Genomic DNA, 14,130 nt, shown 5'->3' on the forward strand with positions numbered 1-14,130 from the left:
AATAGATTTAATTATAATTTATTATATTTATTATTATAATAAAAAGATATTAATAAATATTTTAATCTTTTATATTTATATCTTTTCTATTAATATTATTAAAAAATTTATATTCTTTAAAAAAAATTAAGAGTTTTTAAATTACTTAATCTTTTAATTAATAATATTTAATTATATATTAATAATTATATCTTTATCTTCTTCTTTTATATTAAATTATTTATTATATTTTATATTAATATTTTTAATAAAATTTAAAATTAAAACTATATCTAATAAATTTAATTATTTATAAAATTTATTATTTTTAATATAATATATAAAATATTATATATAAATATTAATTATAATATTAGAAAGATATTAGAATAATTATAATAATTAAAATTAATAATAAATATATTAATTATATATAATATATTCGATAATTCTCTCTTTTTTTTTCTTTTTTTTTTTAAAAAAGTAATTATTTAATATTAAAAGAAAGTTAGAAGTCTTTTTTTAATTATAGATTTCGCTATTATATTTATATTATTTTATTTTTTTAAGATTATTCTTAATAATTTATATATATTTAAATTTATTAAATATTAATATAATTTTATTATATTCTTATTTTTAAAATATTTATCTATTATTTTTTATATCTTACTATTATTTAAACTTTTAAAATATTTTTATTTCTTTAGAGATAGTATAATAGAGCGAATTAAAATTATTATCTTTATTAATAATATTAGCTTTTATAATATTAAAAAATAATAAAAAATATATAAATTTATTTATTTAATTAAATTCTTATTTAAGATAATTATAATAATAGTTTTTATATAAAAAGCTTATTATAAAATATTAAAAAATATATTATAAAGAGTATATTAGTATTATAATAGAAATAATAAAAAAATTTAAATAAAATTATATTATTATAAAAGATAATATAATTAAAAAAAATATTAAAAAAAATTAAAATATAAGAAAATTTAAAAATATACTAATAAAAAAATAGATTAATTTACTAGCGCATTTTCGTATTTTTTTAAAATCTTATTTATAAAAATATTTAATATTAATTTTTAATATTATAAAGTTAAATTTTAATTAAATTTTTTCGAATTTAATAATCTAATTAAAATCTTTAAGAATTATTATTAATAATAGACTTTTTATAGCTTTTATATAATAATAAATATCTATTTTAAACTTCTAAAAATTTAGATCTAAAAATTCTATAAAATAAATTTATCTTTTTTAAAATTTTATTTTACGCTTTTAATTTATTATAAGTATTTTTTTTTTTAAAAAATAATTAGAAAGATAATTAGAATATTAATTAAATCGCTTACTTTCAGAATACTATTTATTTTATACTTATATTTAAAAAGATATAATAATAAATATATATATTTTTAATTAAGAATTTTTATTAATAAACTTTTAACTAACTATTTAATTTTTTAATATTAAAAAAATATTAAATTAATTAAAGAATTCTAAAAGTAATTAATTAGAATTTTTTTAAAATAATTAATTAAAAAATTCTAAAAATAATTAATTAAAAAATTCTAAAAATAATTAATTAGAAAGTTTTAAAAATAATTAGCTAATAGATTTAAATAGTAATTTTTTAATAAATTTAATTATATTAGAAAAAGAAAAAGTAGATTTTATTATAAAAAAAGTTTAAAATTAAAAACTTCTAATATATAATAAAAATAATAATATTATAATTTAGCGATAAATTTTATAATAAATCTATATAAATTTATTAATTTTAATATATAAATAATTAATATAATTTTAATTATTATAATAATAAAGAATTTAAATATAATTTTCTCTTTTTTAATTATTATTCTAATTATCTAATTTTTTAAATTAAATAAATTTAAAAATATATTATTAAAGAGAATAAAGAGTTAATATATATATTTAATAATAATATACTTAGCGATAATAATAATACTCTATTTTAAAATTAAATTAATTTTTAATCTTAAGATATTATTTATAAAAATAGAAATTTTAATAATATATATAATAAAATTATTAAAATTATAATAGCTAAAGAATATCTATTTATAAATAAATTATTAAAAATAAATATATATAATAAAAAATTTAGAAAGAGAAAATCTATTAAACTTTCTATAACGATCGCGATAAATAAAAGAATATTTTAAATATTATTAATAGTAAAAATAATTAAAAAATCGAATAATAAGATTTTTTAAGAAATTTATTATAAATAAAAAGAGTATAGATAAAGAGAAAAGTATTATTAATTATATATTTAAAGTAAAAAGATTATATAGATTTTATCTAGATAATAAGTTTAATTTTATATATATTTCTAATTATTTTTCTAATTATAATTTATTAGCTATTATTCTTCGCGAAATTAAATATTTTTAAAAATTAATTGCGCTATTAATTTTAAAAGCTTTATTTTAAAAATTTATTTAAAAAATTATAATAATTATAAAAGATAAATTTAGAAATTATATTAAGTATTAATAATAAAGTTTTATTATTAAGATAATATAAAAGATAATAAAAACTTTCTTATCTAATAATCTTTTAAATAAGACTTTTTATTATTTTTATATAAAAATTATTAATAATAGAATATAGATATTTAATTATTAATAATTTATACTAAATACGTAATATTATAAATTAAAAATATACTATTTTTATATAGATTTCTAAAATTATTTAATATTAAGCTATATATAAATATAATAATAAATTAAAAATTTATAATTTATTTTAAATAGATTATTAAATTATTATAAATAATTAAATAAAAAACTTTATATTTAAATTATCGATTTTTTTAATTTATAATATAATCTTTAATTATAATATTATTTATAAGATTATTTTCTACTTCGAATTTTAATTATCTTTAAAATTAATATTATATAATATATTTAATTTATAATTTAAAAGATTTATATTATATTAAATAATTAAAATTATTTATTATTATAAAATTATTTATATTATAATTATATTTTTAATATAAATATATATTATATTTTTTTATTTAATTAATAATAATTATATATTTTTATATATTTTTATTATTATTTTAAAAAATAAAAGATTTTATTAAAATCTATATATATTTAATTATTATATTAATTTTAAATTTATATTCGATTTAGAATTCTAATTATCTTTATAATTAATATTATATAAAATATTTAATTTATAATTTTAAAAAATTATATTATATTAAAAAATAGAAATAATTTATTTTTATAAATAATATATATTATTATTATAGTTTTAATATAAATATATATTATACTTTTTTATCTTATTAATAAATACTTTAATTATATAATAGATTTTTATTATTACTTTAAAAATTTTTTTTTTAATTAAAATCTATAAGATATTTAATTATTATATTAATTTTAAAATTATTCTCAATTTAAATTTTAATTATTTTTATAATTAATATTATATAAAGTATTTAATTTATAAATTTAAAAAATTATATTATATTAAATTATAAAAAAAATCTATTATAATAAAATTATAAATATTATAATTATAATTTAAATATCTTATTTTTTTATTTAATTAATAAATATTATATTTAATAATAAATTTCTATTATTATTTTAAAAAATAAAGGATTCTATTAAAATTTATAAAATATTATATTTTTTATAAAATTAATTATTAATTATTAATTAATTTATTAATATATAATTAAATTTATAAACTTTTTTTATAATTTAAATTTAAATTCTTCGTTAAGCTTTTTATTATATCTATTTTATTCTTTTTTATTTAAAAATTTTATAATTTTATAATATTAATTATTATTTTAAGTTTTACGCGAGTATTATAAATAAAAATAAAAATTATAAACTTTTTATATACTACTTATTTTTTTATTTTTTTTTCTTTTATTTATTATAATATTATAATAATTAAAAAGATATTTAGAAGTTATATTTTATTTTCTTCTTATAAAATATCTTTTAAATATTATTATTTATAAATCTAATAAATATATATATTATAAAATTAATATAATAGTAATTTTATATAGCGAGAAGATAAATAATAATAGAATTATAAATAATCTATTATTAAAAATAAAAAATAAAATTCTTTATTATTATAAAGTAAAATTAAATTTATAATTTTAATTATATATATAGAAGTAAATAATATAAATAATTTTTAGCGAATATTTTATAATAATAATCTTTTAATTAAATTCTTCTTATTTTTATTATTATTCAGATTTTATAATTATTTAATTAATATTAAAAATTATAAATATAAAGCGATAGAAGAGCTCTTTTAGAATTTTTATATTATTAAATCTTATTAATATATAATAATTTTTAAAGTATATAATTTATTTAAAGCTTATTTATAAAAAATATATAATATTAATTTTAATATAATATTAATTATAAGAGATAAAATTAAAAATATAAATAAATTTAAAAGTATAAATTTAGAGAAGTAGAAAAAGATATTATAAGAGATTAAAGATATATATTTTTATAAATAATAAGATTAATTATATTATAATATTATTAAATATTAATATATATAATTTTTTTATTTAATATTTTAAAAGAAAAATATATATCTATATTAGCTATATAATTAAATCTAAATAATTAAAAATAAAAAAATATTATTAATAATAATAAGAGTATAATTTTAAAATAAAAAAATTTAATAGAAAAAATAATATTAAATAATTTTATTTATTTTATAATTTTAAAATAAATAAAAAAAAAGAAAGAATAAGAGATAAATATATTATTAGATAATAATTTAAAGTTATTAATTAGATTATTTAATATAATTAAATAATCTTATAAATAAAAATTACTTTTTATTTTTATAATAATTTAAAAATTTTAATAAAGAGCTTATTAATCTCTATAAGCGAAAATAATATATATTAACTTTTATAATTATAAATTTTATTATATAATTAAAATATATAAATATAGAGATTTTACGATATAGAACTATTCTTTTAAAATCGATTATAAGATATACTATTATTATTTCTCGCGTATATAAAATTATTAACTTATAATTTTTAGATTAAAAAAATATATAATTATATATAAATAAATTTTATAATAAATACTTTTTTTATTTATTACTTTTTTTTTAATAAAAGTATACTAAAAATTATTTAGACTAATTAATTAAAATTTAATTTATTATTTTTATATATTTATTTTAATAAGATTAAGTATATAATATAAAGAAATTTAATAGTATAATAATTTAATATAAATAATAATAATTTTCTAGATTTATTAAACTCGATTAAATAATAATTAAAGAATTATAATTATATATTAAACGAATAGAAGTTAAATAAAGATAATAATAAAGTAAAAAAGATTTTTTAAATAATAGTTAATAATTATAATAATAAGATTTTAAATTACTTTTTATTTTTATTATTAAAATATAAATATTTAAATATAAAAGCTTAAAAAAAAGATTATAATAGATTTTATTATTTATTAATTAAAAAGATACTTAGAATTTTATAATATAAATTCTTTTCTCTTATATAAAACGCTAATTCTTATATTATATATTATACTTTTTATTTAAAATCTAGATTATTTTAATATTATAATAAATTTAAAGTTTAAATAAAGAAATAAATTATAGTATTTAAGAAGATAAAAATTTATAATAATTATAAGAGAAGATAAAAATTTCTTTAATAATTATATTAACTAGAAAAGATATTTATTATTAAATAAAATAAATATTTATAAATTATAATATAGATATTAAAAAGCTATATAATAAGAATCGCGAATAAAAATTTTTTATTATTAATATTAATTTTATAATTATTAAATAATATAATAGTTTAGATTTATATATTTTAATAATATTTTTTATTAAAAAATAATAAATTAGCTAGTATTATTAAAAAGATATTAATTAATACTTTTTATAAATAAAATTAATAGAGAATAAAAAAAAAATCTAACTAATAATAAGAGGATTATTATTTATCTTTAATTAAATTAATTATTATTAAAATCTTATTAAGATCTATAGTATTTCCCTTCGAAGTTTTAAAATTAATAAAAATTTTTTAAAATAATTAAGAGATAGTAGATTTATTAATATATTACTTAATAGCTCTTTATTATTAATCTTTTAAATCTTTATAAAAGCTATTTTTTATACTTAATAATAGCGAAGTAATAACTTTATATTATTAAGTTTTTAATTATTTACGCTATCTATCTTATAAATCCTTTTAATATTTCTATTAAAAATTATAATTAATTTTAAAATATAATTTTTTTTAATTACGATATCTTTTTTATATAGCGAATATTTTCTACTTATAGATATACTTAAAAATAAATAATACTTTTTAATTAAGATTTATATTCGCGTTTTTATAGATATTATTAATTAAAAAATTATTTAAATTATTTAAATATCTATATTTATTAGATATATATTTTATTTTTTTTAAATCTTTCTTTTTATTAGCTTTAATATTTTTATTAAATTTATTTTTATCTTTCTTTTTTAACTTTTTAACTTTTTCTTCTTTAATTTTATAAATAATATTTTAAATTTTTATTATTATATTAAATTCTTACTTTTAATTTAATTTATATTAAGTTTATTTATAACTATTATTTAATTTATAATACTATAAAATTTAAAAATTCGAGATTTTATTTTTCGTATTAAAACTATTAGCTATATATTTATTTAAATAAAAAATTTTTATTAATAAAGAGAATATAAAAAGATTATTATTAGAAGAATAAATTTATATATTTTTTAATAATTAGAAAGATAATTAGAATTCTATTTTATATTAAATATCTTAATTCTCTTCTATCTAAGTAAAGCACTTTTAACTATCTTATTTTTATTTTTTATATACTTTCTTTTATTATATATCGATATATTATTTATATAAGCTTTATATTTTTTATTATTAATATAACTCTTTTATTATAAATAGCGTAAAGATTATTAATTATATAATTTATTAATAGAATAATAATTTAATAGAAAGTTAATATATAATAAAATTTCGATATTAGAGTCGCTTTAATAGTTTTTTATAATATATTTAATATAGAAATTTAAATTTATATAATATAATAAGATAGTAATATTATATTAATAATCTCTTATATTATATAAATAAAAAATCTTTTTAAAAGAAATAAATTAGTTAATTTTTAATATCTTTTAATTTCTTATAAAGTAATAATTAAAATATTATTAATTATATATATATATTACTTATTAATATATTATATTATTATACTTACTTTCTTATTTTTAATATTAATTTTTAATCTTTATAAATAAAGATCTTTATATACTTTTTTTTATAATCTTTATATCGAAAGCGCGAATAATTAAAAACTTATTTTATTCGATTTTTTTCGCGATTATCTTTTTATAATTAAAAAACTTTAAATTTTTTTTTTAATTTAAAGTCTTAATATAAAGATTAAATAAGTAATTATTTAATTAATTATTTATATCGTTAAGAAGATTATTAAGATTTATATTATTTTTTAAATAAATTAATTTAATATATAAATTAATATCGCTATCTCTATATAACGATAATATAATAAAATCGCTATCAAGATTAATAATTATTAATAATATATTATTATTAAATTAGATTAAGATAAATAAGATAAAATAATTATAATATAAAATATTAATAAAAGAAAATATTTAATTTATAATAAGATATTAAGAAAGAAAGAAAGAGAGAATTTTTACTTATAGTTTTAATATTTTAAAATCTATCTAGCGTTATATTAGCGAAATCTATTAAATTTAATTTATTAAATTATACTATATAATATAATAATTATATTTTTAATTATTATTATAATTATATTAATTAATTTTAAAGAAATTAATCTTTTAATAATTATATTAACTCTTTTATAATTTATTAATTTACTTTTTAAATTATTATATTAAATAAATTTACTTAAAGTAATACTAATTAGTTTTTATCTTTTATAAATAATAACGAAAATTAAAGACGTATTATTACTATATAAATTTCAATCGCGATATTAATAATAACTATAAGAATTAAAGTTATCGAATATAGAAATACTTATTAATAAAAAAGACGTACTATTACTATACGAATTTAATCGCGAGTAAAATATTCGCTAATAAGAAAGATATATTATTACTATACGAATTTAATCGCGATATTAATAATAATTATAGAAATTAAAGCTATCGAATATAGAAATATTTATTAATAAGAAAGATATATTATTATTATATAAATTTAATTACAATATTAATAATAATTATAAGAATTAAAATTATTAAATATAAAAATATTCGCTAATAAAAAAGATATATTATTATTATACGAATTTAGTCGCGATATTAATAGTAGTTATAAGAATTAAAGCTATTAAATATAGAAATATAATCTTTAATTTAATATAGATTTTAAAATAAAAAGCCTTTTTTATTAAAGTAGTAATATTTTTATAAATATATATTTATATTTAAATCGATTTAAGAAGTTTTATTTTATAAATATAAAATATATAAAGTTATTAGATTAAGTATAATAGCTAAATATTATTAATTAAATATAATAAATAAAATAATAATTAGAATATCTTATTTTTAATATAAAATAGTTTTTCTTTTATTTATTATATATTTTCTTTTTATAAAAATTAGTTTAGATTTTAATAATATTATATTATTATTTATAAATTTATATTTTATTATAATTATCTAAAAAGCTATATATCTTTTAATTATAAAATAATTCTTTTTATATAAAATATATATAATTAAATCGCTAGATATTAATTAGTAATTTTTTTTATTTATAATTATTAAAGAGTAAGTTATATTATTAAAATTACTCGCTAATTTTATCTTTATAATTTCTTAAAGTACGCTTAATATAAAGATTTAAATTTAAAGTAAATTAATTAAATTTAAAGCTATATAAATTAAAATCTTCTTTATTATTCGAATAAATATAATTTAAAAAATAATTAAATTTATTAATTTTTATAGTTTACGAATTTTCTTTAATATATAAATTTTAAAGTTTAATTAATTTATTATTTAATTTAGATATATATAATTAATATAATTATATACTTTTTTTATTTATAATTATACTTTTTAAATTTCGCGTATAATCTTCTAATTTTTATCTTCGCGAAGTCTTATCTTTATTTTACTTTAATAATTTAAATAAGTCTAAATTAATAATTAATAAATTATTAAAAAATTTTTAAACTTTTATAACTATTAAGTTAATAACTTTAATAAATAATAATATTATATATTAATAAATTATAATTAATATTATAATTAATTATTATATTAAAAGATATAGCGCTATTAAGTATATACTTACTTTATAAAAATAATATTATTAATCTAATTTAATTATAAAATATAAAAAAAATAATTTTATTTTATTTAGATATAGATAATATTATAATAAATAAGTATATTATAATATAAATATTATAATAATAAAAAGAATTTTTAAGAAAGAAAAGAGTAAATTAGAAAAGAATAATATTAAATATTTATTATTAAACTAATTAATATTATATAATTAAAATCTTATTAAAATAAAATACTATTTAAAGATAAATTAAGTTTAAATATTAATTAGAAAATTAATTAGAATTTTTTTTTTTTTTTTTATTAATATATATTATAAAGCTATATATAAGCGCTTCTTTCTATATTTTAAATATACTTTAAATATCTATAACTATATATATATATTCTCTCTTATATTTTATATATTTCGATATTCTTTATATATATAATATATTTATTAAAAATAATTTTATTAATTTAATTAATTTCTATTTAATTTTATATTTATTAATTATAAGAAAAGCTCTTTATTTTAATATTATAATTTTATTAATTTATTATTCTTAAATATCGAATTATTTATAATTTATAATTAATTTATTTACTCTTTTTTTGTTAAGGAATCATTATGGTTTGACTCATATATGTGTGTGGTGTAAAAGATGTTGATTAATCTATGTGGTCTGCAGGCAGATATGTGCGGTGCCAAGCCTACGCTAGTGGCCCTATGAGTATCCCTGAGGCATCTCATGACAATTGCCCACAAAAAAACAGAGAAATGCCATGTCCTCATGGCAAGAAGTATGCATGCATGCATGTGTGCTTTTCGAAAAACCGGAAAGGAGTGGAGACACCGGGCTAATTAGTGGTGTGCATCCCACGAAATCTCCTGCTGGAATGAAAACTTTTGAATGATGAAATGACTGTCGGAGCAAGACATCGGACGGTTTCAATTCGTCCAAATATGCATCGTCCGATGTTCCTCCTGCAGAGGCCCAATTGGCTGTGATCGTCGTAGTAGATCCTCCTCTTGTGTGCTCATTGCAGTGATATACCATATCAATGCAGTGGGGATGAGAGGCCAAATTGTAGTGGTGTTCTCCGCTTGCTGAATGATGGCTTGACGTGGGAGCGTGGAGAGGATTTGACGTGGGATCGTGGAGAGCTGAGCCGTGTTCTTGGTGCTGATGGCCTTGCTGCCGCTTGCTTTCTCCGCAGTGTTCTCCGCATGTGCCTGTTGTAGTTCCTCCTCTTGCTTAACTGAGTGCTCTGGCTGAGTGGCTGACTGAGTGGATTGGCTGAGTGGCTGGCTGAGTGGCTAGCTGAGTGATTGACTGAGTAGGTGACTGAGGGGCTAGCTGAGTTGGCTGAGTGGCTGGCTGAGTAGGCCTAGATCGAGCTTCCCATTGGGCCATCTTATCGTCAAAGGATAGTAGATCGAATGCTTCAAGTGCTTGTAGCTCCGTAGGAGTCATGCGGGATTTGATTATTGCTATCATCTGATCAAGCCTCGCAAGTGATTGGTCGAAGGTATTTGAAGCCATGGTGTATCGATAGGCCTAGTGAAAGGATCGATGGGATGGTGTCAAAAGGTACTCGATGACAGCGAGTGTGTTGGAGGTCCGGCTTGGAGCGTCACACTATTAGGTGTTGATGTGGGCTTTGCGTAAACGTCTGATGACGCCTGGATATCCTATGAAGTAGGGCCAGGTGTTGCTACCAATTGTTAAGGAATCATTATGGTTTGACTCATATATGTGTGTGGTGTAAAGATGTTGATTATCTATGTGGTCTGCAGGCAGATATGTGCGGTGCCAAGCCTACGCTAGTGGCCCTATGAGTATCCCTGAGGCATCTCATGACATTTTTCTTCTTCTATTATAAAAATAGAAGAATATATTATTTCTTTTTCATCTTTATCTATAATAAATTAATTATTATTTTTATAAAATAAAAGATATTAATTTAAAAATAAGATTATCTAATTAAAAGCGAAGAATATAATATTTTAATATTTTAATATTTAAATAAAAGATATTATAATATTACTTAAATAAGAAAAAGTTATATTAATAAAAAAGATTTTAAAATTTAAAAATAATCTTAATGCGATAAAAGATTTAATCTTTATATATAAAAGATTTAGATAATAATTAATTTAGCTAATTAAATTATTAAAGCGTTTAAATTAAATTTTAATTCTATATTAACGCTTAATAGAATTTATTTAATAATTTTAAAATATTAATATATATTTTTATTAATATAACTAATAATTAGAATATTAATTAAAAAAATATAATTTTTAATTTTAATATTTAAAATAATATAATAACGAATAAGTAGTATTAAAGTAAATTAAATATATATTATATTAAATAAAAAAATATTAATAATTAGACTAATTAGAATTTTAAATTAATTAAATTAAATATTAATTCTATATTAGCGTTATTATATATTTTTAAATATATAACTATTAATTAAAATATTAATTAGAAAGAGTTAATCTCTAATTTAAAATATTAAAAATAATATAATAATATATTATTAAAATAATATAAATTTCTATTATAATAAAAAGATAGAATTTATATATTAAATATTAATCTTATTTTATTTCTAATATTTTATTTATTTATATATCTCTTTTAATTTCTTTTTAAATATTTTAATTTTAAAATATTAATTAAATCTTTATTTAGTATAAATTTAACTTTCTTAATTAATAATACTTAATATAAAATATTAATAAATATATTTTAATATAAAGATAATAATAAATCTTACTTTTTTTTAAATATTAATAAAAAAAAATAATAAATATAATAATAAATAAAGATAATATAGATTATATAAAATTAATTTAAACTTAATAATAATTATTAACTTATTTATTAAAGCTTAGAAATTAAGAAATTCTAGAAATAAATATAATTTAATAAATATATACTTATTAATTTTAAGAAGTTATATATTATTTATTATTATTATAATAAAATTCTAATTTATTTATTTATAGATTATAAAATAAGTAATATAATAGTATATATTAAATTTAAGAAATATATTAAAAAATCTAATTTAAGTAATTTATAATAAATAAATTTAATTAATAATTATAAAAATTAAATATATTTTTAAATTAAATAATATAAATTATTAATAAATAAAATAATAAATAGAAAATTTAGCTTATTATTTACTATAAAAAAAAAATATTAAAATTCTCTTATAATATTAGAAAATTAAAAATTTATATATAAAGATTTTTCGAAATAATTTTATTATTAAATTATAAATATTAATATTTTATTTATAATTATTAATAATTTTAAAATATTATAACTCTTATACTATTTTAATTCTAATATATAATTAAAATTAATATCTATTATAAAGAATTAATTAATAAAAAAAGCTATAAAATTAAAATTAAAATTATTAATTAATTTATTAATTAATAATATTAAAGTCTCTTTAATTTTAAATTATTAATTATTTTATAATTATTAATTATTTATAATAATTCTAATCTTTTTTATTAATATTAATTAATAATAATATAAGATTTTTATAGATTTCGAGTATATTAAAGATAAATATATTAATTAGAAACTTATAAATATTATTAATTTAATTCTCGAGAAATATAAGATTAAAATTTATATATTTAAATTTATAATTAATAATATTAATAATAATAATATACTCTATAAAGATTTAATTACTTATTTTTTTATTTTTATAATAAATAATTTACTTAATATTAAAGAATTTAAATCTCTAAATTATTTATAGTATATTTTCTATATAATATATATTATTTAATTAATTTTAAAAAAACTTCTAGATAATATTAAAATTATTTTAATAAATAAATTTTTTTAGAGAAGTTAAAATAATAAAGAAGATAAGAATTAAGTTTAAATAAATATAATTAATTTATCGATAACTCTAATAAAGATATAATATTTTTTATTATTATTTTAATTATTATATTATTAATTATATTAAGATTTAAAAAATTATTATATATATTAATATTAGCGATTAATATAAAAAGTTTTTTTTTATATTATAAATTAAACGACTTTAAAATAAAAATATTTTAATATTAAATAAATATTAATCTTCTAAAAAAAAGTAATATTATTAAAAATACTTTTTTAAACTTTTTTAGAATATTAAAACTTATTAAGATTTAATTTATTAAATATTAATTTATACTCTACTTCTTTATATTAATATTATATATTTCTTAAAAAATTAATTAATTATCTATTTAAAATTAAATAATAAGAAAAATAAATATAAATAAAAATTATAATTTAGATATTTAAATAATTTTTAATTAATTTTTAATAAATTTAATATTTAATTTAATTTATTAATTTTTTTTATAAATTTATAAAATTAATAAATAAAGAAAAGAAGATTATAATTTATTACGTTTTTATTATTTATAATTATCTATTTAATTATATAAATAAAAAACTTAAAAAAATAAAAAGAAAGAGAGTTTTTTAAAAAAAAGAACTTTTTAAAATTTTTAAGATAATTTATAAAAAATTAATTATTTATTATAATTAAATTTAATTAGATTTAAACTATTTATATAAATAAATTATATTTCTATATTTAAATTATAATAATATAAAATTAAAAAAATTAAATTAAAAGATTAATATTAAAAAGTAATTA

General features: G+C 11.9%; 1 protein-coding gene across 1 annotated transcript; it reads right to left on the bottom strand.

Moving 5' to 3' along the window:
* Positions 1 to 10,375: 10,375 nt before the first annotated feature.
* HO133_003121 (uncharacterized protein) lies at positions 10,376 to 10,970 on the bottom strand (the record flags this gene model as incomplete). Its single annotated transcript, XM_037294045.1, has 2 exons — positions 10,376 to 10,724; positions 10,762 to 10,970. The coding sequence occupies 2 exons, from the start codon at positions 10,968 to 10,970 to the stop codon at positions 10,376 to 10,378; spliced, it is 558 nt and encodes a 185-aa protein (XP_037150123.1).
* Positions 10,971 to 14,130: the final 3,160 nt, after the last annotated feature.

The sequence above is a fragment of the Letharia lupina genome, assembly GCF_014066315.1.
Source record: "Letharia lupina isolate WasteWater1 chromosome Unknown contig_16, whole genome shotgun sequence".
In the NCBI taxonomy this organism is placed as follows: Eukaryota; Fungi; Ascomycota; class Lecanoromycetes; order Lecanorales; family Parmeliaceae; genus Letharia; species Letharia lupina.